General features: G+C 38.2%; 1 protein-coding gene and 1 non-coding gene across 16 annotated transcripts in view; both read right to left on the bottom strand.

The window, feature by feature from the left end:
• ABI1 (abl interactor 1) overlaps window positions 1-27,990 on the bottom strand; it is a 128,632-nt gene that overhangs the window by 15,676 nt on the left and 84,966 nt on the right. For 5 of the 15 annotated variants that reach the window (XM_003930676.3, XM_010341249.3, XM_010341254.3 and 2 more), the window contains exons 3-7: window positions 13,273-13,449; window positions 7,272-7,286; window positions 6,457-6,557; window positions 5,061-5,201; window positions 2,828-2,928 (exon numbers count right to left, since the gene is read on the bottom strand). In XM_003930676.3, coding sequence (XP_003930725.1) covers window positions 2,828-2,928; window positions 5,061-5,201; window positions 6,457-6,557; window positions 7,272-7,286; window positions 13,273-13,449 — 535 coding nt within the window. Of the gene's footprint in view, window positions 1-1,598; window positions 1,680-2,827; window positions 2,929-5,060; window positions 5,202-6,456; window positions 6,558-7,271; window positions 7,287-13,272; window positions 13,450-27,990 lie in introns of all 15 variants that reach the window. The other 10 variants (XM_010341251.3, XM_003930677.3, XM_003930682.3 and 7 more) reach the window with 3 other exon arrangements.
• LOC120367719 (U6 spliceosomal RNA) lies at window positions 27,477-27,580 on the bottom strand. The gene has a single exon (XR_005582033.1). It is a non-coding gene; the product is annotated as a U6 spliceosomal RNA (small nuclear RNA).

Genomic DNA, 27,990 nt, shown 5'->3' with positions numbered 1-27,990 from the left:
ATATATAACCTTAAACAATACAGTTTCTACAAATTTATAGATTTTTTTATAATGAAATGAATCTGTACATATTGTTGAATTGCTTTTTCCTTTGATAATATTTTTTAAAATTCACCCAATGCAGCTTTGTATATCAATGTCATTCACTTTTGCTATTTTATTTGTATGTAAATATACCGTACTTTATATATCCATTCTATCACTATTAGACATTTTGGTTTCATTGAGATTTGTGCTATCAATACTACTATGAACATTCCTAAATATGGTTTCTGAATCTCTAGGGCAGTGGTTCTCAAACTTCACCATTAATCAATATTTCTTCTTGAGGCCTTATTTTTTGTTTAAGATAGGATCTCACTCTGTTACCCAGGCTAGAGTGCAGTGGCAGAATCTCAGCTCTCTGGAACATCTACCTCCCAGGTTAAAGCCATCCTCCCACCTCAGCCTCCCGAGTAGCTGGGACTACAGGTGTGCACCACCATGCCCAGCTAAATTTTTTTTATTTTTTGCAGAGACAAGGTCTTGCTATGTTGCCCAGGCTGGTCTCAAACTCCTGGATCAAGCAATCCACCTGCCTCACCCCCCACCCCCACAAAGTGCTAGGATAACAGGCATCAGCCACTGTGCCCGGTCGAACAGCATGTTCTAACATAGATTGCTGGCCCCATCCTCAGAGTTTCCAGATTGAAGTATGTCTGGAATGGGCCTTAGATTTTGTATTTCTAACTAGTTCTCAGATACTGATTGTCTGGGGATGACACCCTGAAAACCACTGCTCTAGGACAACGGTTTTCACACTTTTTGGTCTTAAGGTCCACTATTAGACAACCCCAAAAGGCTTTTTGTTAACATGGGTTATAGCTTCAGACACTTACCTTATTAGATACTAAAACTGATATATCTTTAAAACACATGAATACACAAGTACACATTTCATTAAGGTGTCAAAGCAATGACTTTATCATACTGCATACAGCTTCTAGAAAATTCCACTGTATCATTATAACAGAATGAGAATGAAAAAGGCAAATAATGAATAGAGCTCTGACCTCAAAAACATGAAAAGATCTTGGTATTCCTCAGGGGTCCCTTAACCATATTTTGAGAACTAGTGCTCTAGGGTAAGTATGTAGAAATGAAATTGATAAATCTAGGGTAGGTAGGTATATGTTCAACTTGACTCAGAGTGCCCCACCTCACACGTATCATTTTCCTTTCCATTTTTCTCCTCTTATCCCCACCTTCGCCCTGATCCTTTGACTGCTGTATATACCAGGGAGTCCCAAATCAAGTTTCACTTACGTGGGGTGGGGGGATTAGATTAGAAAAATCTAAACAAACAACAAATAAAAACACATTAGACTGGTTATAAACCACGCATTTCATATTATAGAAAAAGTTGTTTTATATTTGTTTACTGTGTAAGTGCAGAAGCCTTTCACCAGAAGTTAGTGATATTAGATTTAATACTTTAATCTTTGTATTATCATCTGCAACCTAGTAACTATAAAAGCTAGCACTCTACTAGCTACAGAGGAGTTTATTATGAATTATGCAAAGTAAGTTCAATGGCTCCAATGGCTATGCAATCTCACCTATCACAGTGCTCACTGGGAGAAGTGGTGGCAGAGGTGGTGCTGGTGGAGCTCCAGAAGGAGGAGGGACAGAAATGTTCTCTAATAAAATAGTTTATAATTCAGGTCAGAGTACAAGAAAAGAAAACTAAACATTCTGAAGCAGCAAGAAAGTACAATTTTTCGGAAAGAAAAAGAAAAAAGATACCTGTATGTAAAGCATGCTCAAACGAATAAGAATTTTACTAAGTAAAAAGGCTACTGAGTTTATACCTGCCTTAACTAACAAATATGCCTGTTTTTATAAGTGGCTTTTTCTCCTCTTTTAAAAAATATGCTTGAAAAGCTAAGAATTTTTTCCCCACCATTTTTCATTATCATACTTTAAAAATATACATTTTTAACAATATAAAAAGTTGCCATTTCACTTACTAAAAATCAAAGGGCTAATTTAATGCTCTCCAGGGAGTTCTTAAATTTTTATACTTTCTAAAAAGTAAAATAACTTTCCTATTTTAATCTTATTTTACATTTATTGCATTTTACTGAAATATATACTGAGTATCATAGATAAATGTAATAAAGTCACAAAATAAGCAAACACCAGAGTGTATACTGCCCTGCAAGGCAACTCTTAGAAACATAATTCACCTTTATAACTGTCATTGTTAACTAGTGCACTAGGCAAATACAGTAAGCCCTCCATATCCATGGGTTCCTCATTGATGGATTCAACCAATCACAGATTGAAAAGATTTCAGGGGAAATAAAAATGGATGGCTACACTTGTACTGAACATGTACAGACTTATTTTTTCCTGTCACTATTCCCTAAACAATACAGTATAACTAATTAGCACTTATATTGTATTAGGTATTATAAGTAATCACACTATACCAGTTTATAGAAAGGACTTGAGCATCCATGCATTTTGGTATCCATGGGGAATCCTGAAACCCATCCCCCATGAACACTGAGGAATAAATATATTTCTAAAGCAAAATGGCCAACAAAAAGTAGTTTCACAAAACTACTTAATATGCACCATATATAAGGAGAAACAGCTGGTGAAATCCTAAAGACTCTGTAAAAAGCAATCTAAAAATATTGATAACTTTGTTATCAGCCTTTGTTCTAGCAACAATCACAAATTTAATAATTTTACTCAATACGACTAATTTATTTCAGCCTTCCACAATAAAGCTCATAAATACTATCATGTGTTAAACATGGATTAATAAATAACATACCTGGTCCAATAGTGGGTGGGGAAGGTGTAGGCACAGCAATGGGAATGCCAATACTACTGCTACCACTGTTTTCTCGACTTCCACTTCCTCCACTACTTCCACTGGAAAAAATAAAAACATTGTGAAAAAGCAATTCTAGAGACATATTTTTAAAAAGCTGTAATCACCCAAGGCCACTAAATACTCCTTTTATGTCATATAGTCATCCCTCAGTATCCTTGGAGGATTGGTTCCAAGAACCCCCTTGGATACCAAAACCCATGGATGTTAAAGTCCTGCAGCTAGCTCTGAAGAACCAGCGGATATGAAAAGTTGGTCTTCCGTATCCACAGGTTCTGCATTCCATGAATACTATATTTTCAACCCAAGACTGGTTGACTCTGGAAATGCAGAACCTGAGGGAGGGCGGGAAAGAGGCGGGGGTGTGTGAGTGAGTGAGTGAGTGAGTGAGTGTGAGAGTGTGTGTGTGTGTGTGTGTGTGTTTGTGTGTGTGTCGAAAATTTTTAACTATTCATCACAAATCTTAACCTTAATATTTGAAATGGTTCCACTTCTCAACCTATCTGGAACCAATATAATGAAAACATAGTACTTAAAACCATCTCTGTTGAAATATTTATCACCAACAAAATCTTACAGTACAGTGAGTCAACAAGTGTTTATTCAAAACCCACTATGAAGAGCAGTGAACAATGCAGTCATGAACACACTGTCTGAAGCTGCCTTTTTTCCAACAAGGGCTTGGCAAGTTACAGCCTGTGGGCTAAAACTGGTCCATTGCCCAATTTTTACTACCTGTGAGCAAAGAACATTTTTTAATTTTTTAATAGTTAAAAAATCAAGAGAAATAATATTTTGTAACACATTAAAATTATATGAAATTAGAATTTGAGTGCTATAAATAAAGTTTTACTGGAACACAGCCACATTCATTTACATATTGTCGATGGCTGCTTTTGTGCTACAATGACAGATCTGGGTAATTGCATCAGAAACCATATGGCCCATAAATCCTAAAATATTGACAATCTGGCCCTTCAAAGAAAAATTTTGCTGATCCCCATTCTAATAGAATGAGCTCTTGAAAAAAGAAATACACGTTATTGGTAAATAAGCCTAACATCTAATGAACAACACTTAATAACTGCTTGTTGAGTATGATTGAACTATGCTTCCACTATAGAGAAAAACCATACTTTGATTCAATAGTTCAACAACAACAAAGAGAACAATTTTGTTTCTCAATGAACCTGACCTGATACAGAATTTGCAGCTGTCAACTTAACAATTTGTTTACTAACAGTAGCAACAGTAATAAATATCACTTACCTAGCATCTCGCATCTTGATATACCCTATTTAGTGGAATTCCCATAAATCATTTTGATAAGTTATCTCTCATTTACCAACCTAAGAGTGAAGGTAAAAGAGAGGTTCCCTGCCCAAGTTATTAAGTGAGAGAGAAAACTGAAGAATAAAACAAATTAGGGTATATAATAAATTTATCTGGTTTTATAAAGCACTCAAAAATTGAAGTGGCTACATTTTGGGGGAAGGAAGTCAAGGCGATAACTGGGAAGGAGCATGAGGGGGCTCTGGGTTGCTGGTAATGTTCCCTTTTCTGATCTGGGTGATAGTTATATGAGTGTGTGTCCATCCATCAAGCTGCATACTTAATAAAGTGGATACTTTTCTGACTGCTTATTATGCTCCATAACTAAATTTTTAAAAACCCATTGGATAGTGTTTTAGGACATTTAAAAATAATAAATACAGTAACATATTCTAGTATACTGATTCTCTTAATAAAGTCTTCCTCAGATTTAAGCTCAATCTTCTTTCCTTCAATCTCTGAAAGTTTAAATCATGTTGTATAATTCCTGTAATATTAAATCTTTTCTCCAAAAGTATTTGAGTGGTTTGCCTTGAACTTTTTTGAAAGAACATTTTAAAACATTCTTTAGTCTTCAACCAAATATATATCTGTACCGCTATTAAAAGGAGGAAATACAAACAATCCATTAATAGTACAATGAATATTATTTAAATCTGAAAAAAAACAGAAGTTGTAACACAAACTTACAGGAACACATATAGTATTATGCCACCAACTTTTACATTTGGTATTAGCATTAGAGTGGCACTTCACCTTTACTCAGCACCTACATAGGAGTTTGACACCAGTCAGTAACACCCACTTCAGAGATGTTCAAATACTCAACCTGAAGGCTCACCTGTGTGTCCTTGGTCTCTGATTTAAAGATGCTGTCCTGCCTGGACTATGCTGACTTCCAAGCCTAGCAGGACTCGTCATATAGTCATTAGGAACTGTTGGGGGTTTTACAGGTTCCAGGGTTTTATAAGGAGTATTCCGTCTAAAGAAGCATAATGGAGAAAGGAATAATGAATTAAAAAGATAAAGTAGTATTTTTCCCAAAAATATGTGAGTCTCCCTTTGTGACAATATATACCAGGATTTTAAAAAATAACAATAAAGTTGGTAGTTTGTAAAAATATTCCTCACTGGGATATATGAATTTTGTTACTTTAACATACAAACTAAAATTTGTTACATTTTCTTACGAAAAACATAGGAAAGGGTAATTTAAAGTCCTAACCTTATTTCTAAAAATTATGGTTAAAATTTTTTTAATGCCCAGTAATACCCAACTTTAAAATGTACATTATTCTCAGCTCAGTCACCCATACGCCACTATTCTTTAAATAGGAAGCTAAAATTTATTTACATAGGAAGGTGCAACTTATTCCTCTCGACATGGCAATAAATGGAGATGTACATTCTGATCATTAATTTCTCAATAAATGATTTTAACTTTTCAGTTTAATAACTTCATGTTTTTTTTTCCCCCCAGGGGAAAAGGGTTTAATGAATAAAAATGAAAACTAGGACTTTCTTAAAAGAAGAGTGCTGAACAACCCCTCCACCAAAAAGCAAGAAATCCAATATAGTATTTCCAGTGTTAAAAATAATATTAAATAAATGTAATGCCTTGGCAAGTATTCACTGTATTTAGTACACTGAGAATTAGGAAGGAGAAGCCACTGTTATCTTTTCTACTTGTCCAACTGGACTTCCCATGGAGCTACTCTAGTATGAAGAGGCCTAAGATTACCAGCACAAGTAGAGTTACATATAAAGTGCACACTTTTCTAAAGTAAAGAGTCCCTAAGTCTCAGATGCCACATAATAGGGGAAACAGAAGAGCTGTGGACTAGTAAGCCATACTGCACAAAAGTCAACCACTAGTCAAAGTTCTATAATATAAATACTATAAACATATGCAAAGGTACCATTTGGAATACTCTAACCACTCCCTTTAAAATAAACAAGTCAGATTTATATTTTTTAAAAATTAGATGACAAAAAAATAAATAATACTATATATACATATATTAAAACTTTCCTGGTACAGATTATAGAGAATATTACAGAGCAGTTAGATTCATTTGGGATTCTGTTCAGGAAAAGAGGAATTAAAGTAAATTTGTAAAAGGTAGTGTCACATAGAGAGGGTAGTATGGCAAGGATCCCATACACTTATTTAAGTCACAGAAACACCTTTTCCTTTAGCATATGAATTCTTTCGTAAAACCTAGTTGAATTCTTACCCCAGTGTTCCCCGGCCTGACATGGGAGGACTTGGCGGTTTCTGAGTAGGAGGATTTGTTCTCGACAGTGTGCCAGTTCTTGCAGGCTGGTTATTTCCATGCTAAGATGTGGAAAGAAATGCTTTTATTTTTATATCAAATTGTTCTCTTGGTGTTTTAACACCATGTATTATTTTTTTTAATATCAGAATGTGAATTAAGGATTCCCAGACAGTCTGAATAAAGACTTTGGTACCACAGTTTAAAAAGTGAAGAAATCACCTGCACCTGGTTTTTCTTATCATTTTATGCCATTCATATCAAATTGTAGCAAAATACAGGTAAAATGACTGGATTTTATATTTTATTATTAAACATGTTCACTGAGATCAAACTTATCTGCATTCAAACACTGGGTTTCCTAAAATTTTTGAAATGTGTGCATAAACTATAGATCTTACTTGTCAATTTGCTCAAATACCCATCAGAAAAATCATCTTCGTCCTGGCAATTCAGTAACAAAGTCACATATGATGTCTGGGAAACCTCCTAATTGTAAGTCAATGAAAGCAAGGCAACTATCGAAAAATGAGCAAAGCAATAAATGTTAGCAAAATTAATGTTCCTATATAAATGTAGATGTCAATATATCTTTGATATATTAACACAGCCAAGCTAAATATTGCTTATTTGAACTGAATTTGAGTATATTTAATCTACATAAATCCTACAGGGAAAAGCAGACAGACATAAGAAGAGTTTTCAAATTTTAGTGGCTCTGCAGCCTCTATCAATATAGAGGAAATACTGTGGATCAAGTAAGTAATGTCTCTTACCTTGGCTTTTAGCCACTTTACGTTGGCAAAAAAAGGAGGGGAAAAGTAGACATTAATGCTAGGTAAGTTATATCTGATAGGACAGGTTTAACATTTACAATTATTCAATTCATGTTAACAAGCTTTCTTCCAGCCATGTTTCAAATACTTTGTAAAGAAGAAGATACCCATAAGTACTGGGGAAATACTTATGTGTTTCATGTATTTTTCAAAATAATTATATTCATAAAGAAACCATCACTTAATTATTCCAATCTCATGCAGGCTCAATGATTGTTTAAGTCAGTATTTTATCCTATGAAACTAATTCAACCAAATCACAGATGATTAAAAAAAATATTCATTTAAATACAAACACCATAACCCATTAGATGTAAAGCCATTTTAACATATCGATACATGAGACCTAACACTTTACTGGATAATGAATGCTCAAGTATGAGTGAATATTTATTACTTCAATGGTAGTATAGTTTAAAAAGTGGTAAACTGCAAATGTTAGAATTCAAAACCACAGATTGCTTTCAAAAATGAAAAAAGTACCTCAGACCTCAATGTTTAAAAACAAACTCATCATGCACAGTGGTAACTTAGCTAGATTCAAACTAAGAAATAAACTCCGGAGACTCTGGAAAACCCTCTCATTCCTAGCTTCTGAACCCCAATCCTGAGCAGGCCAACACTAATAGGAAGCTCTAAGTAGCTTTAGTTTTAAGTTTTCTTCTGAGCCAGTTAAGTCAAAATTCAAAGTTGAAGAAACATTGTTTTGATCCGAAAGGCTACTTCTATTAAAGCTGACTACCCTACATAATGTGAAACAATGTGTAGAGTCCTAAAGCATCACTACTTGTACAAGGCCATAAAAAAAAAAAAAAAAAAACTTCATGTTTTAGAGACTAATTTTTTTATAGATTTGGGGGCTTCAAGTTTTGTTTTGTTTTTTTAAATAATATCTGACATTCTCAACAAGTAAGTACAATTTCTCAGGTGGCCACAAGGCAATATTAAAGGAAATCATCCAAAGGAGAGATGTGCTATCTCTTGAATACATTCTCATTTATAGAAACGGTGTCAGAAATTTGTATACTTCAATGTTTGTTTAAGATGATACTGCTTATTTCTTTATGGAAACAACATCTGGCACCCTTCCTAACCATGACATTTCACACCTAGAGAATGAAATTTGAGTAACATTATTAGGATCCTTGAAGATAAAATACACTAATATAAACTTTAGTATCTGTACTGCAGTATATGCTATACATGTATAGTATATACTTATATACTAATGTAAATCTAATGTGTATACATTATAATACATTAAATACTATCCTAAAATAACTAAGAAAATATTCTAAATATGCCCACATATCTTCCTTCATTTGTCATTTCAAGTGGATAAGAAACAAAAAACATAGCATTCAAGTACAAGTTGGTCCCAAATGGGAAGAATAAAAGAAGAATCAGATTGGGAATGAAAATTCTACTTGAACCCTGTGCCACTATGCAACGGTGGAAGCTTTAACCTCTTATGGAGTTCAGCTTCCTCTATTGAGTGTGATTAGATATGTAGATGTGTCAGTGTTGGGGAGTGTTACTAGGAAATAACCTCTATATCTTACAGCTCAAAATACTGATATTTTTGTTAGAAATCAATAAAATTATTTCATTTAAATATCCCCAAAACATATCCAAAATGAAAATGTTTTTTAATTTCTTAAGATCTCATTTCAGGCTAGGCATGGTGGCTCACGCCTATAACTCCCAGCACTGTGGGAGGCCAAGGAGGATGAATTGCTTGAGCCCAGGAGTTTGAGACCAGCCTGGGCAACACGACGAAACCCTGTCTATTGAAAAATAAAATATAAAAAATTAGCCAGGCATAGTGGTGCACAGCTACAGTCCCCGCCACTCAAAAGGCTGAGGAGGGAGGATCACTTAGCCTAGAAGTTTGTGCACTGTGATTGAGCTATTGCACTTCAGCGAGACCCTGGCTCTTTTGAAGTCTCACTTCATTTCCTTAAAATTTACATTTATGGATGAATAATTTTACCATTTACCTGGAATCTGTTTGAAATTCCCTTTGATTCCTCCCCATCTTCTAAGTATATCATAGTTTTGTATGTCATAGGTACTAAATGTCTAAAGCTAGTTTTTTTTTTTGGGAGACAGAATCTGCCTCTGTTACCAAGGCAGGAGTGCAACGGTACAATCTTGGCTCACTGCAACCTCACCTCCTGGGTTCAAGCAATTCTCATGCCTCAGCCTCCCAAGTAGCTGGGAATACACGTGTGCACCACTACGCTTGGCTAAATTTTGAATTTTTAGGAGACAGTGTTTCGCCATGTTAGCCAGGCTGGTCTCGAACTCCTAGCCTCAAGTGATCCTCCTGCCTCAGCCTCCCAAAGTGCTGAGATTACAGGCATGAGCCACTGGGCCCAGCCAAGGCTAATTCTTTCTTTGAAATGATTTTTAAATCACTCCTCTGCTTTATAAAATTAAAATTTTTTTAAATCATTCTTATGTAACTATTATAAAGCTTTAGTTTCTACATTGTTTTAAAAAAAAATTAATCAGAAAGCTGAGACCATTAGTGCTAAGATGGCTCCAGCATTCTGAGTTCCTAGTTAGGCAAACCAAAACACAACTTAGAATAAATTAATCAGAAACCTCCAACCTCTAACTAGGAACTTTACTAATCAGAAACCACAATTAACTTCTAACCAATCAAATATTTCGCTTGTCTTGCTGCCTTGAACCTCCTCCTGCTTCATGCCTCCTATGGTCTGAAGCTGCCCAATTCATGAATCAGTGTAGACTCAAATTCCAAAAAAATTTAACATAACTAAGTTTATCTTTTAAGACCAATAATAAAATCTAACAACTCCTAGATCACATAATCTTTTGAGGCTTAAAAACAAGCACACAAACACATATTAAACCAATCATACCTTGGTATCAAGAAGGCTTGGTTGCAGGATCCCCATGGATACCAAAATCCAAGGATGCTCAAGTCCCTCATATAGGTGTAGTATTTGCATATAACCATCACTACCCTCCAGTATACTTTATGTCACCTCTAAATTACTTACAATAGCTATTACAAGGTAAATACTATGTAAATAGTAGTTACGTTCTATTTCTTTGTATTATTGTTATCCTTGTATTGTCCTTATATTTTTTACTCTTTTTCTTTCTGGAATTTTTTTATCCAAGGTTGGCTGAATCCACAGATGCAAACACAGGGCCAACTACATATAACAAGTCCTTTGTAAATTATGATCCGGGCTGTTAATTATTAGTGTTCATCAAAATAAATGCAAATTTCTCTGTTAGGCATTCAAGCCTTCCCTATTCTACCTTCTTCTCAAACCTTGTGCTCACTTACAAAGATCATCTTCTTTTCATTCTACTTTATGAATACATTCTGGTAGTTTCTCTATGCTGGGATTCTCTTATGCATATCTTACTATTATTCCCAAATATCAAACCAGATTTACTTTGTGATATTTTGTGTATTTTTAAATTCTTATTAAATTAACATGTACATTTATTTTACAGCATAAAATGCATTAACACAGTAAATACTATTTAAATAAAACCCAGGTATATTTAAATGCAAATACCTAAACACTAAAATTTACATCATAAAATAAGAAAATACAAAGGAATAGTAATCTTGCAGTATGGCGATCTTAAGCATAAAGCCTAATAACTGTAAGAAAAATATTAATATATTTAGATATAATTTTTAAAATTCTGTAAGTATATTGTTTAAATACCAAAACATCAAAGTCAAAAGCCAAACAGCAATATCAGTAAGTATTTGCCAATACACGACGGGCTACTCTCTTTAAACAGGAAGAAAAAAAAAAAAAGCTTTTACAAGTCAGTAAGAAAACAAATGTCTAAATAGAAAAGTGGGCAAAAGATACAAAAATAATTCAAAAGCTGTAAGCAGTGTCTCTCTATACACAAAACACTAATTTTAAAATAAACGTAAACTTTTCCTCCTAATAATTTTGACCTGGCATGTGTTCATTAACTACTACCAAATTTCTACCCTGACACATCTCTACAATGCTCTGGAAATATTTAAGCCAACAATAATCCTTTAGAGAGAACACAAAACTAAGAAAATAAAGCAGCATTAAGACTACTGGGAAAAAGTAATTGTGTGTGTGTATTTTTCAGGCATGGAAACAAACTATAGACAAATATGCCAAATAATCAGCTTCTAAAGTATACTCTTCTCACAGACCATGCACCTTCATCCCCACCCAAAAATGTATTTTAAAATAGCCTGCACAACAATGTGCGTGGACTTAATGTCACAGAACTATACACTTAAAAAGAGTTAAATGGTCATTTTATATATGTATATCTTACCATAATAAAAAAATCTAATAGCAAAAAACAACCCCTTCCATCTAATGTATCCATATTATGGCTAGAAAGCAGATTGCCAAAATTCACATTCATATACTTTTAGCATATATCATGCTGTTTATACCTCCCACTTACATATATACAATGAAATAGTTAAATTTTCTTACCCAAAACTTCCTTGTAAAATTTGAATTCATCTTAGCTAAGTACTATGTCTTGAACTGTTAAACACAATTACTAGTTGAGAGATGAGGTAATGGAAGATATTCACTACTAAGATAATGACAGAAAAAAATTTAAATTAATGTGTATTGCTTTGGTAGGAATAATAATCAAGGTGAAGCAAAATGTGGAGAAGTGAGTGTGATTTTGTTTGTGCGCGTGTGTTCATGTATACAGGTATATAGGTATACATGAATATCTAAATATTTACTTTTTCGTTAAATCCCAAAGTGGGGAGTAACACAAAAGACATTTTCCCCAGATTCTCAAAACTCCAGCCCCAGAGTTCAGTCTAGTTTAAGGCACCTTGAATTAAAACAAAATTTCAACTCTTATACAATCCAAGCCACATCCCTAGATAAAAATACAAGAAAAAAGCAAGCAGTCTCTTCTGCATTTGCAAAGTGTTCCAATTTTACATACAATTTCCAGACATGAAAGGTGAAGAGGAGATTCCAATAGTCTCAGAGAGGAATAGAATAAAGGTCAATGCTGTCAGCTATACTCTTCTCTCAACTAGGAATCCCAGAAAACCCAGAATGCAACAGATTCAGCAATACCACCAGTCTGATAAATCAGCTAGGACAAGCTTTAAGATTCTAGCTGACTCCTTAAAAACTTATAAAATATTCTGAAGACCGAGATAAAAATCAAATAGTCCTCTTGGAAAGAAACTACCAAATTTCAAAGGAATAGTTTATCCTGAGCAGAAACAGCTAAAGAATTTAGGTCATTCCAAATGCTTTCAAAATGACCTATAAATACCAGAAAGCTGACACACTACAGGTATCCTTCAAGATCAGCTAATTTTGCTATGCTTAGAAATGAACACAGGGAACACATCATCTCTCACCTGAAAATCTGTGGGGGGTTTTTAGTGGGGGAAGCCCCAAGTTAAGACAAAATTCCATACAATTTTCATGTTTTAATGTTGCTGGAATTATATATATATATATATATATATATATATATATATATATATATAACACACACAAGTATACAAATATATATACACATTTAGGAATGACAGGATAAAAGTATTTATAAATTATCTTCTAAAGTGATTTTGAACAGCCTGTAGATTTTTACTTTTAAATATTCAGCAGTGAAAGACAGACATGCCATTCACAACACAAATGGATATTAGTCTAGGATCTATGGCTTAATTAACAACCATTTCAAGTTTTAATATCATTTTTAATATAGCCTATTTCACTGATAAAATTGCAACCCAACCTTAGTAAAATGCATATTAAATATTGTATGAAAATTATAATCCTAGTTGCTAAAGAGACTCTATTAATTAAAATTATCTTTATCACAATATTTCCTATCCAAAATATTTACTGGATATGCAAATTAGTGTGTTAATGTAATATAAAATGCTTACCTTGACACCATGGCCCACATCATCCAGAACTGTGTAATCGATAGGTTTCCGAATATACCTTACAGGGCGCTCCATATTCGCAGGTGCTATTATTTTGTGAGTTCTTGAAGTATTCTTATTTGTTGTCAAAATACCAATTTCTCTTCGAGCCACTTTCTCTTTATGAATATCCACAGTCTGTATTTTAAATTTGAACAAAGCAAGAAAACATTATTTGGCATAATATATTTGCCACCTACATACATTGGACCATATTTTAGGGTGGACCATAGGACTGTACCATGTCTCTTTTCCAGTGAATACTATTAAATTATACTAGACTAAAAGCCGAGAATATTTAATGGTGGTTTAAAACACCAACTAATGTAATGGATTTGATTCTAAAACAATCCTCTAGAAAGCAGTTTTGTTTCCAAACAATTTGGTATGTGGGCCAGGCATGATGGCTCACACCTGTAATACCAGCATTTTAGGCCAAGGCAGGTGAATTGCTTGAGTTCAGGAGTTCAAGATCAGCCTGGGCAACGTGGCAAAACTCTGTCTCTACAAAAAAATACAAAACAACTAGGCATGGTGGCACACGCCTGTGGTCCCAGCTACTAGGGATGTGAAGCAAGGGGATCGCTTGAACCTGGAAGGCTGAGGTGTGGTGGGCTGTGATTGTGCCACTGCACTCCAGCATGGGTGACAGAGAGAGACCCTGTCTCCCAAAAAAATAAAAAAATAAAAAGACTTGGTATGTGTAGAAAGAGAAAGCTGACACTTTATTTATTCAGTGTGATGCAAACCATCACCCCCACAAAAAGAAAGTAATTACAACACAATGAGGCAAGTATTAAATTACTATAAAGGTGCTGAGAACAAGACAACTAGGTTGAAAACAGTTCATTTAAAGGCTTTACAGAGGGGGTAGGTTTTAAACGATAAACAGGAGTCAAGAGGGAGATACAAAAAACATTAAAGGCAGAGAGAATAACATCCTCCAGACAAAGGCCTAAGAGAGAAAAACGGATAAGAGCAGATACAAACTGTCAACAAGCAGCCTGGACACCTGTTTGGTACAGCCTACCTAGGACTGGCCTACAAGGCTTTTTAAAAATATTTTTTTATTTGGTTGCCAACTTAAAACTGGATGGTAGCCAGCACATGAGAAATAATTATACTGCTGCTCAACAACTTAAAATTTGGCTTAATAAGGAACTGATGACAAATTTCAATTGAGTGACAAGATCACTTTTGCATTTTAAGAAGATCCCACTAGCAGAGGTATTGAAGACAGAACAAGACCATAGAAAGTTAAACCAGTTAGGGGGCAATTACGGTAGTTTAGGTACAAGGCCAGGATACGAACTGAAGTAGGAAAAAGGGTGGGGGGGGGTACTCCCAGGGAAAAGAACAGCTCAATGCTATGCTTGAACCAAATCTATTACAAGTCTGTTTTATTTCATCAGAACTTTTTAATTGAGAAAGAACTTGTAATCAAAAATGCTATCCCAATTTCAAAACAAGATAGAGACAACTCTCCATGAGTATCTATCATTTCTGTACATCTTGTGAGAAGATGTACTAACTCCTTTTGTTCTGAATGTTTATAAACAGCTTAGAAAATATAGCATCTCCTTGGAAAGCAAAAGGCAGGTTTGCTTATTGTCCAATATAATAAAGTTAATGTAACCCTCCAGGAGAAAGGTTTTCTGCCCATTATAAAAGATGTGGTCCCCTAAGTTGAGAGTCATTTTTTTCTAATGCACACAACTGTATATGCAGGCATCACCTGGCTCTTTGCAGTACCCTGTAGAAACTGGGGCTGTTTCCTAGCACAAATGCTGACACTTTAGCTACTATTGCCGTGAGTCATGATATCCTTTGTCTCTGACCCAGAAGTCTCATGGCTTCCAACAGAATCCATGAAATTGTGGTAGGCTAACTCATTAGTTAACAAGGATAAATCTCAGGACTGTCACAATTTTTGATAGTTTTGGCAATGAAAATAGAATGCTGACCGGGACAAAGTTTTCTAGCAATGGAAGGAAAGGTCAGTTAGCAGAAACTGAGAAAAGTCCATGAGAATCGCTGCCAACATATTGACCAAATTGTATGATCAACTAAGCAATGAATGATCCTCCACTTTACTGCCTGTTAATGAGGCTGAAATGAAGAGAAAGTTTCAGGATAGTACCAGGAAGTAGGCAGATTCAAAGACAACAGCCTGAATGATGCTGCCCTGATGACTGTCAATACTCATGCAGAGGGAAGGACTTCCTTATCAAGTTGACAGTCAGCCTCAGCAGGTCTACCTCATGAAAAACTAGGACTAAGATTTGTCTGGAAGAGGAAGGGGGGGGCACCTAAGGTTCTGTTTCCTTTCAACAACAGTTACAGAGACATATATCTACACTGAGTTTGAAAGTAAAGGCAGGGTCCAGTGGCTGGCTGGGTGCAGTGGCTCACTCCTGTAATCCTAGAACTTTGGGAGGCAGAGGCAGGCTGATCACTTGAGGTCAGGAGTTTGAAACCAGCCTGGCAAACATGATGAAACACCCTCCCTACTAAAAATATAAAACAATTAGCTGAGCGGGGTGGTGAGCACCTATAATCCCAGGTATTTGGGAGGCTGAGTCAGGAGAACTGCTTAAACCCGGGATGTGGAAATTGCAGTGAAATGAGATCACGCCACTGCACTCCAGCCTGGGTGACAGAGCAAAACTTGGTCCAAAACAAAAAGGAAAAGGAAAGGAACAGAATGGAACGGAACAGAAGAAAATTTGCAACCACTGTGGGCAGAGCCAAACAAATCTTCAGAACTTGGGCTGGTTTGCTTGGAAGATGAGGGGCATGTAGTTATATTGCTCAGGTATGTAATGCTTGTTGAAGAATAGCATTTTGCTGGCTATCTCAGTGCTCAGCTCCTACTGCAGTCTATCGTGTCAATTTTCAATCCTTTCAAGATAATTGGAAAGGGGCTCAGCATTTTCTGATGGTGTAACCTGTCCACTACAAGAAACCTTTGACACTCCAGGGGAAATTTCATTGAAACAAATTCCCTTGGACACCAACCAGTCTATAGGCTCCTACTGTACTAGCCTGGGTTTAAAATGCGGATCAAGGTGATTCACTGGACAATCAGAAACTAGCTCAAAGAATCTAGATAATTCTTGCTGTCAGTCCTGCAGCCTTAGAAAACTCCAGTAGCCCTACTACTGAAATCAAGCAAGAATTTAAGAGATGTTTTCTTGATGTTATCTTAACAATGGAGCAGCAAAGAGCCTACGTTAAGGTGGACTCCTAAAAAATGATGTGACCGTGTAGATCAAGCCCAAGTCAGCCAAAGGGTACAAAACCCATTTCCCACCCCCACCAGAAAGCAACACAGCTGTAGCTGTTTGATCAAGGTGTTCTCAAACAGAAACAGATAATGTCCGTAATGATGACCTTTTTTGTGTAGGACAAGGTCTCGCTCTGTCACCCAGGCTGGGGTGCAGTGGCACAATCAAGGTTCACTGCAATCTTCAAATTCTTGCATTCAAGGGATCCTCCCACCTCAGCCTCCTGAGCAGCTGGGACAACAGGTGCATTTCACCATGCCAGGCTAATTTTTTTAAATACAATTTTTAGTAGCGACAAGGTCTCACGATGTTGCCCATCCTGGTCTCAAACTCCTGGCCTTAAGCAGTGATGATCTTGCACAGAATACAGGGTTTTGGCTGGACCAAAACTACTGCAGGTTTATTTGACGGATCAGCACTCAGCTATAGCACCACTTAAAACTGAAAGTAAATGTCTCTTGTTCACTAATGCAAAGCTACTCTCTCCCATCCTCCTTCATACCTCAACCTCAACTGTTTTACAAAGAAAGATGATTAGGAGTAGGGCCTAGTTCTCAAAGTTCCCGAAGGAGACTGAAGACCACACACACCTAGTTATACTACATAATTTTGGGAAGACCACAGACCCAAAATTTTATTTCTCTGTTGGATAGAGGAGCCCAAGGCACCTTCACACCCCTCCTGTGGAAGAATAAGTTACCTCCTTCTAACTGCTGAGGTGAGAATAGAGTTCAAAGGGGAAGGGAAACCACTGTGACCTTTTGGATGGGGCTCTGAATCATTCCATGTACTACTCTTTCTGGCTTCCACTGCTGAGTCTATAAGTGGTATTGATATTTTACATGCCTGGACTGTGAGTGCTCATAAGCTCCAGAGGAGATTGTGCTCACTGTGAAGAGCTCATGCAGAAAGGCTTAGAGCCCCACATCCTTATGACCCGTTTGAGTACAAGTCTGTGCACAGATGACTTTCCTGACTAGAGCCTCTGCCAAGAGGAACAATCTCTTCCCGAGGTGACTCTTGGGTTTGGATTCAATGCCTCCCTGATGTAGCTACTAGGTATGTCTCTTTTGAAAAGATTCCCATTTGGGAATGAGTCAACTCAAATGCAATGACTAACAAGGTGGGAAAGGCCCAACAAGCCTCTCTCATCAAATGGAAGTGGTATATTCAAGAATGCAGCCAGTCTGGCCCCTACGGCATCTCAGCTTTACATGAAAAAGTAGCCGCTTCTCCCTTAGAAAAGGTCTGATACTGCATTCTGCCACCTAAACCAAATCTGCTAGCTCAGTAAGGCCCTTGATTCACAGAGGTTCCCTAAATGCCTGGAGCTGGTTCACTGATGATTCAACTATGCTGAGACCCTGTGGTGCCCAGTGGACTACAAACTCCAGTGCCCATGACACAGACCTGAAAATGGGTGTGGCTGCTTTGTTCCATGGGCAAAACTCAAGGACATTCTCACAGACTGGTCAATATTTCCCCAGAAAACCTTGTTATATTTCTACAGACTTTCAGGCTATTAACAGCAGCCTAGCTATGTGGTCTGCCACTTGGAAAACTATAGAATGACATATTTAAGACTGTCCATAAACCATGGAGATCAACTGTAGTTGCTGATCAAACTATCTGGGTCAGATATACATCTATATACAGATAAACATCACTAATATAGATGTTTTCACTAAAGGTCCATTGTCTGATGAGACCAATTATAATCAAGCTGTTGATCAAGCTGCACAGTTGAGACTGCTACCACTGTTGCTGGATCCATCATTATATCAGACCCAGCAACACATCTATCATCATAGAGTGGATACACAGTAAAAGACTCTATGTTCCTGATGCAGAGACTGCCACCTCATCCTAGACTTGTGAGTCCTGGAAAAGGACTCATTTGTCTCATGGTGAGAGGAGCCACATCACATGCTACTGGCAGATTGGTTGCATGAGACCTTTGACAACATTCTTCAGGCTATCAGTGGTGCCTCACTGTTGATGACACTATTCCTGGGTCTGGTACTGCTATTCCAGTTCAGTCAGCTGACTCCAGCCACCCTATTATGGTCCTTGACACTAATCTGCATCCTGGTTTTACTTTCCACATCATTTGCTTTTTACAACAAAAGTCACTCTACGATAGCCTGTTAGTCAAGGTATTTGACACTCTACCATCAACAAGCATCTTATATAGCTTAATACTGCAACAGCCTTATCAAAAATCAACTCAAAAAACTCAACAAAAAAATAAACCTGACTCAAAAATGGGCAAAAGACTTGAATAGACATTTCTCAAAAGAAGACAGACAAACGGCCAATAAGTACATGAAAAGACACTATCACTTATCATTAGGGCAATGCAAATCAAAACCACAATGAGATATAACCCCACATCCATAATGATGGTTACTATCAAAAAATCAGGATGTGAAGGAACTGGAGCCCTTGCGGTCACTATGAAACACAGCATAGTGATTCCTCACAAAACTAAAAACAGAATTACCACATACCACAGCAATTCCAATTATAGGTATATACCCCAAAGAAATGAAAGCAGGGTCACTTAGCAGTTTTATTCACAACAGCCAAAAGATGGAACTAACCCAAGTATCCATCAACAGATCAATGAATGCACAAAATGTGATAGATACATACTATAGAATAGTATTCAGACTTAACAATGAAGGAACTTCAGGTCGGACGCAGTGGCTCATGCCGTAATCCTAGCACTTTGGGAAGCTGAGGCAGGCAGATCACTTGAGGTCAAGAGTTCGAGACCAGCCTGACCAACATGGAGAAACCCCATCTCTACTAAAAATACAAAATTAGCCAGGGGTGGTGGAGCATGCCTGTAATTCCAGCTACTCAGGAGGCTGAGGCAGGAGGATCAATTGAGCCCAAGAGACAGAGGTTACAGCAAGCCAAGATCATGCCATTCATTGCACTCCAGCCTGGGCAACAAGAGCAAAACTCGATCTCAAAAAGTAAGAATAATAATAATGAAGGAACTTCTGACACATGTTGCAATACGGGTGAACCTTGAGGACATTATGCTGAGTGAAGTAAGCCGGTCACAAAAAGACAAAGATTGTATTATTCCATTTATATGAGGTACCTATAGTAGTAAAATTCACAGACAGAAAAAGGAGATAGTGGTTGCCTGGGGGAGGAAAGCTCAATGGAAACTTGTTTAATGAATATAGGGTTTCATTTCTACAAGATGAAAAGAGTCCTAGAGATTTTTGGTTTTTCAACATTGTAACTGTACTTAACACTACTGAACTATACACTTAAAAATGATTAAGATGGTAATCACATATGTATTTTACCACAATTTTTAAAAAAAATTTAATCAATTCAAAAGATTTCTGACTATACCTCTATCACCTGCTCCTGGTCTACATAAGAATACAGCAGTCTCGTCACTGAATGTGGCTGTTTCCAGGAAGAGAACTCCTCTTGGTCACTTGGCATTCCACCCTGAGCATTCCTAAGCATGATGCTTCTTTCTTTCCTCTAATGGAAATCCAGACTGGCTTGATTGGTCTACTCTCTGGGTGGCAGCCCAGCCAAAAGGAGGTCTTTGGTATAAACTTAACTGAGGTTCAGCCACCTGAAATTGACGATCTGTATTTTCTTGCTGCATTTCCATGGTCTCAAATAATAAAGATAATAACCACTTGGTTAAGTACACTGCTTCCAGTAGTGTGGCTCATGTGGACCAAAGTAGGAGACATAAGAAGGTCTCTCCAAGTTCAATAAAAAGGCCTTTTATCACTCTTGCACCTGACCCTTCCAGACAAAAGGTCTGGGTTTGAGTCTTGAGATTATTGGAAAAAAGGTAAAGTTAGCTACTGGAATGGGACACACTGATTTTGTGACAGTCAAAAGGGTACAACAACCCTGTCTGGCACCTGTGGGGAAAACGCCTTAGACATTGGGAAGTAAGGAAAAAGGAAGGACATTAACTATCATTTAGAATCATCCCTTACAAAGAACATTTCTCTGCAAATGTGCAAAATCTCAAATTTAACTGACTACTGCATCTGCCCCGATCCTGCCACAGCTTTGATCGCTACTCAGTCTAATTTTCCTTAACCGTACAGTCTCTCAAAAGCAGCAAAGGGTAGTCCAAGCTCCCGAATCTCCCACACAAAATATAACTGTCCATAACTTTAGGCGTCTTTTCCACCCCTATTCCTGTGGCTATTATTCATTTCTGTCACTTCCAGGGACAGTCACTTCAAGGGACAGATGAAGGTCATCAAATTGGTGGCACAGATAAGAAACAGAACAGACTGGACTAACTGCCTTCAGGCAGAGTCTCTCCACAAACAAAAACTAAACAAGTATTCATACTGAACTCAGAACCCTAAGGCTTTCCAGCCATCAGGGAGGCAACACTGGAGGCAAACAACTAGCAGCCTGTGCCCTCTGACTTAAAAGTAGGTCCCACATAAGGGTGGGGGGAGTGAGGGGTGAGGGAGAGGTAGGACAATATAAGCAACACATTCCTTACAGGCACAAAGTCCTTGGGAGTTTTTCTTGTGTGGAAGTCAGGCATTGCCTCTCTTCAGAAAATGTGAAGGCTTGTACACCAAGACAATAATCGCTACAATGGGAGTCATCCAATTAGAAAAGGTTATTTGAAATTTGTTCCCAACTTTAGCTAAAGCAAGCAATGACATAACCTTGGGCCTAAAGGCATTCAGGACAATCTCAAATCACTATCCAGGATTGTTACAGATAAAAGAATAGCCCTACACTTCCTCTTTGTAGACCAAGGCGAAATCTGCGCTATATATTCTGCAGTAACTAGATTAATGCTTTGGGCCAAGAGAAAAGTCAGTGCAGAAACAAAGAGAAAGCCACCTGGCTCTCTTAGGTAGACCCTAAAGGTTTGTTGCATTTGTTCTGTGGGCAGGATCTTGCACCCGGGGAGCATACTTGAAGTCAATATTGCAGTCTGGCCTCATCCTGCTATCCTGATAGTAACTTTAGTGAAATGTGTCATAAGAAAAACTAAATGGATCTGGTTCCAGCCTCTGTCGGAAAGATTAAACTGAGTGACCAATGAAGTTGTATCATCATGGGAAGAAAATCTCACCAGAAGCCAAGAAGATATAGAAATGAAGGGTGAATACTGTCGGCAGGCAATCATACTTGGATCTTTCATGTTTCTGTACCTCTTGTGAGTAAAGAGACTGATTCCTTTTGTTCCATACTAATTTGTTAAGCATGTTTGGACTATATAAGGAATCAAAAAACAGTGTCTCCCTCAGGAGCAAAAGGCAGGTTTGATTGCTGTCTAGTACAATAAAGATGTCATCTCCAGCTGGGCAAGGTGGCTCATGCCTGTAACCCCAGGGGAGGCTGAGTGGGGCATATCACCTGAGTTCAGGAGTTTGAGACCAGCCTGGCCAACATGGTGAAACCCCGTCTCTACTAAAAACACAAAAATACACCACTACATGGTGGCACACACCTGTCTCAGCTGCTTGGGGGCACTGAGGCATGAGGATCACTTGAACCCGGGAGGCAGAGGTTGCAGTGAACAAAGATTGTGCCACTCCACTCCAGCCTGGGCAACAGAGTGAGACTCCATATGGGGAAGAAAAAATAAATAAATAAATAAAGGCTGGGAGTGGTGGCTCATGCCTGTAATCCCAGCACTTTGGAAGGCCGAGGCAGGTAGATCATAAGGTCAAGAGATTGAGACCATCCTGGCCAACAAAGTAAAACCCCATCTCTACTAAAATTAGCTGGGTGTGATAGTACATGCCTGTAGTCCCAGCTACTCGGGAGGCTGAGGTAAGAGAACTGCTTGAACCTGGCGGGCGGAAGTTGCAGTGAGCCAAGATTGTGCCACTGCACTCCAGCCTGGCACCTGGTGACAGAGTGAAACTCTAGCTCAAAAAAAAATGTCATCTCCCTCCAGGGTAAAGGTCAGGTAGGCTTACTGTCCATTATCAAAGTTTGGGTCCCCTAAACTGGTGATCCCTCTCCTGTAATAGACTGCAGTGCATTACAGGAGAGCCATCACCACACACATCACTCAGCCCAGGGGTCCCCAAACTTTTTACACAGGGGGCCAGTTCACTGTCCCTCAGACTGTTGGGAGGGTCAGACTATGCAAGATGTGACATCCTTCACAGCCAGCGCTGCTGCCTCCACTATCCCAGACAGCGGTATTACAGTGTCACAGGCCCAGCACCACCTCCAGTGCTGTATACAGGGATGGCTGTGATCAGCCTGTGACACTGTGTATACAGCGTCCTGGACATCTGCAGCAGCGGTGGGCCTCTTCTGTGGGAAGCCCACTGCTGCATGTTTCCCCTATTATAAGACACCTCCTAAAAATAAGACAGCCCCCATCTTTTGGGGGTCAAATTAATATAAGACAGGGTCTTATAACAGGGGAAACACAGTGTGTAGTAATGTGGGGGGAGACTTTTGGGCAAAGGGAGGTTATAGGGGCCATTATGTTGTTGTACATTTGGGGGAGTATGGGGGCCACTGTACTGTGTAGTAATGGTTATAGTGCTTTGCCTTTCTTCCCACTTCTGCTGTTATTTCACACTGCTTCCGGTGATGTGGGGCACCGCGGCTGCAGACCGGATGTGCGTCATATGACGTGCTTCCAGAGCCGTGACGTGTGCGTCCCATGTCACCGGAAGTAGTACTGTACGTGAGCAACGCCACGCTTTGCGGGCTGCCACATACAGTGCTCCCCTCACTGACCACCAATGAAAGAGGTGCCGTTCCTGAAGTGCAGCGGGGGCTGGATAAATGGCCTCAGGGGGCCGCATGCGGCCCACGGGCCATAGTTTGGGGACCCCTGACTCAGCCCCTTTCACCTTCCTCTATGGAGCAGTGGGCTTGGGAAACGAGCACAAATGCTAACACTCTGATTCCCATTATTCTCACAGTAATAAAGTCCTATGTCTCTGGCCCAGAAGTCTTCTGTCTCCTACTAGCATCTAGGAAAGATATTGGCTTGCATGGAAGGCAAAATCTGACTCTCCACAGTTCTTGAAAAAACTGTATTTATAGTGAAACAATTCACATATTCTGACCACCCCCATCCCCAAGTAATTCTGAGGATTCTCTGATACAATCATTGATGGTACAAAATGTAAGCTCCAATTTTGTAGAATGCCTCTCAACATATCTTTTTTTTTTTTTGAGACAGGATCTTGATCTGTCACCCAGGCTGGAGTGCCTCGGCTCACTGCAACCTCTGCCTACCGGGTTCAAGAGATTCTTATGTCTCAAACTCTTGAGTAGCTGGGACTACGGGCACATGCCACCGCACCCGGCTTATTTTGACAGGGTTTCACCCTGTTGGCCAGGCTGATCTTAAACTCCTGACCTTAAGTGATTTGCCTGCCTCAGCCTCCTAAAGTGCTGGATTACAAGTGTGAGCCACCATGCCTGGTCTCTCTACACATCTTTTAAATTCCTTTCTTTTCCAATAGGTCCAGAACTAGTACAAATTTTAGCCCAATCCTGCTCAAAACAGAATTAAGGTGAGGAATCCCTAACCCCGTAGAAGGAAAAATACTGAGATTTCACTGGAAGTTGGAAACTATGGACCAGTATTCACCTAGGTTTGTTTCTACCTCTCCCAAACACTCATGCTGTATCTCCTTTCTAAGGTCATCTTATAAACAGTGTCTGCAATTCAGTCCTCAGCACCTTCCTCTTTACAACCCCTTGGCAAACTCATCCACATTCAGGCTTAAATTACCATTTATACACACAAGCTTTTCTATTCAAGAACCCTCCTCTAAGCTGTAGGTTCGTGTATAAAACTGACATTCTCTCAGATACTTCAGTGGTACCTTAAAGTGAATGTGTTCAAAATCAAACACACAGGCTACTCAATCCTATTTCAATGTTCCTACTTCAATTCTCTATTTGTTTATTTAAGTCAGACATCTAGCATTTACTTCATGTTTAATTTCACTAAATCCTGTCACGTTTACCTTTAAATACCAGAAATCTGTTTCCAACACTTTAATCCTACTCAATCTATTATCATCTCTCACCTTGCCTATTCCAACACCCTTCTAACTGGTCCACTTACACCCAATCTGGCCTTTTTCCAGTCTGCTCTCTATGGGGTAACCATGGAGATCTTTATAAAAGAAGTAAACGTGAGAAAACAAAATGAAAAATGTGTACATCTCACCTGTTTAAATCCTATTAAAAGAGCATCCCACATGGTCCCCAATCCTCAAGAGAAAAATCAATCCAAAATGTCTTGTTCTTTCCCTATTTTTCTCAAACATCATGGAATGCACAACTCTCCTTAAAATCAACCTCTTTTTTTTTTTCTTCACCCTTCCTACTTCACTCACACACTAAAGAACTATTCAGGACACTATTTCAAATTACGTGAAAAATTCTACTCTGGTCTACTCCCTCTCCATTCTCTCAATTCAGAAGTATAAAAGTCCAAAACACAACACGTCCAGCAAAACACAACCCTCCATATGGCAGGGTGAGCAAATAAAGCGGGTAGGATGAACAGAGCAGGTTTGGAACACTGGTATAACAACAGCATGCATATGTTCACCAAGCAAGAGTTAGCTTTTTCAGTAAGACTAATTCTTTCTCATACTTAAATTTCCTTACTTTCACACTTTTTTCTTCAACTTCACATAGCAAAAGCAGCAGTCTGACAGAAAAAAACAATAAGCTTTTAGTCTTAAATATGAGAGACAAAAATCAGAGTAAACCCAGTTGAGAGGAACTAAATGGCCCAGGAAATTACCCTATGGCAATCCTTAGACTCACTGGTTTTGTATATATATATATATATATGTGTGTGTGTGTGTGTGTGTGTGTGTGTGTGTGTGTTTTAAAAGCATGCAAACTTCAAATTAGAAAATTACGTTTAAATACTAGGTCTTTTGCTTATGGGTATAAAATTTTATACAAGTTTTAATTAACTAAAATTTCATTTTGCTTATGATACGGTTTGGCTCTGTGTCCCCACCCAAATCTCATCTTGAAGTGTACTCCCATAATTCCCAGGTGTTATCAGGGGAACCTGGTGGGAGGTAATTGAATCCCAGGGTCAGTTTCCCCCATACTGTTCTAGTGGTAGTGAATAAGTCTCACGAGATCTGATGGTTTTATCAGGGGTTTCCACTTAGGCATCCTTCTCATTTTCTCTTGCCCCTGCCATGTAAGAAGTGCCTTTCGGCCGGGCGCGGTGGCTCAAGCCTGTAATCCCAGCACTTTGGGAGGCTGAGACGGGTGGATCACGAGGTCAAGAGATCGAGACCTCATGCCTCAGTGCCCCCAAGCAGCTGAGACAGGTGTGTGCCACCATGTAGTGGTGTATTTTTGTGTTTTTAGTAGAACCTACAGAAACATTGTTTGGTCCCGATTCCGGAAAAGGTGCCAAGAGCTTAGTTGAACTCCTTGATGAGTCTGAATGTACTTCAGATGAGGAAATCTTTATCTCACAAGATGAAATACAGTCATTTATGGCTAATAACCAGTCTTTCTACAGCAATAGAGAACAATACCGACAGCATCTGAAGGAGAAATTTAATAAATACTGCCGCTTAAATGATCACAAGAGGCCCATTTGTAGTGGCTGGTTGACAATGGCTGGAGCAAATTAAATAAATAAAATAGCTCTGTCTTTCAATGAAACACTCATGATGACTACTGCGCCTTCTCTTTCGGAAAACTCTTAATTTAGTGACTTAACGGCAAAATTTTATCTTAAATGTGATTCTTTCTTGTTTTGGGAGACGGTGGAGGTATCCTCATTAGTTTGTTCCTTCTTCAGGCTTGTGTCTTTAGTTGGCTAAACATGACAATAAAAGAAACTGTTTAACTATTGCCCTGTTCAGTTTTGAAATTATATAATGGTTCACAAAATTTTTAATGTGAAGAAAATCTTCACACTTTAAAAGGAATTGTCTGTATTTTATTAATATTTTATGTTTTATTTAACTTTTAAGTTCAGGGGTATATGTGTAAGATGTGTAAGTTTGTTGCATAGGTAAACATGTGTCATGGGTACTTCTTGTACAAATTATTTCCTTACCCAGGTATTAAGCCTAGTATCCATTAGGTTTTTCCTGATCCTCTCCCTCCTCCCACCTTCCACCCTACGTTAGGCCACAGTGTGCAGTGCTCCCTCTAGGTACTTATGTGTTCTCATCATTTGGATCCTACATTTAAGTGAGAACATGCAGTATTTGGTTTTTTGTTCCTGCATTAGTTTGCTAAGGATAATGGCCTCGAGCTCCATCCATGTCCCTGCAAAAGACATGATATCATTCTTTTTGATGGCTGCATAGTATTCCATGGTGTATATATATGTACCACATTTTCTTTATCTAATCTATCACTGTTGGGACATTTAGACTGATTCCATGTCTTTGCTATTGCGAATAGTGCTACAGTGAACATACATGTGCAAGTGTCTTTATAACAGAACGATTTATATTATTTTGGATATATTCCCAGTAATGGGATTGCTGGGTCAAATGGTATTTTCTTTCTCTAGGTCTTTGAGGAATCACCACACTGTCTTCCACAATGGCTGAACTAATTTACATTCCAACCAACAGTGTAAAAGTGTTCCTTTTTCTCCATAAGCTCGCCAGCATCTGTTATTTGTTTAACTTTTTAATAATAGCCATTCTGACTGGTGTGAGATGGTATCTCACTGTGGTTTTGATTTGCATTTCTCTAATGGTCAGTGATATTGATTTTTTTTCCTATGATTGTCGGCTCCATGTATGTCCTCTGAGAAGTGTCTGTTCATATCCTTTCCCCACTTTTTAATGGTTTATTTTTAAGTTTGCTTAAGTTCCTTTTAGATGATGGATATTAGACCTTTGTCAGAAAAATGTGGAATACTTCACGAATTTGCATGTCATCCTTGCACAGGAGCCATGCTAGTCTCTGTATTCTTCCAATTTTAGTATATGTGCTGCAGAAGTGAGCACTTTATGTTGTATTTTTATCACATAAAATGAAATTGCACTGCAATGGGCTGGTAAAAATAATATAGTTGTACTTAGTCTATTACAAAGCAAACAAAACCTTTGAATTTGGGTAATGAAAGAGGCATAATATAGAGCTAATATTTGCTGGGCTCAGTGACTCACACCTGTAATCCCAGCCCTTTGGGAGGCCACGGAGTCCAGGAGTTCGAGATTAGCCTAGGCAACATGGTAAAACTCCGTCTCTACAAAAAGTGCAAAAAAAAATTGCTGGGCATGGTGGCACACACTTGTAGTCCCAGCTACTCAGGAAGATCACCTGAGACCAAGAGGTCAAGGCTGCAGTGAGCCACGATCACACCACTGCACTACAGCTGGGTAAGAGTATCCCACCTGGGGGGAGGGGGGAAGCA

The sequence above is a fragment of the Saimiri boliviensis genome, chromosome 8 (assembly GCF_048565385.1).
Source record: "Saimiri boliviensis isolate mSaiBol1 chromosome 8, mSaiBol1.pri, whole genome shotgun sequence".
In the NCBI taxonomy this organism is placed as follows: Eukaryota; Metazoa; Chordata; class Mammalia; order Primates; family Cebidae; genus Saimiri; species Saimiri boliviensis.
This window is presented reverse-complemented; position numbering and strand designations above follow the sequence as displayed.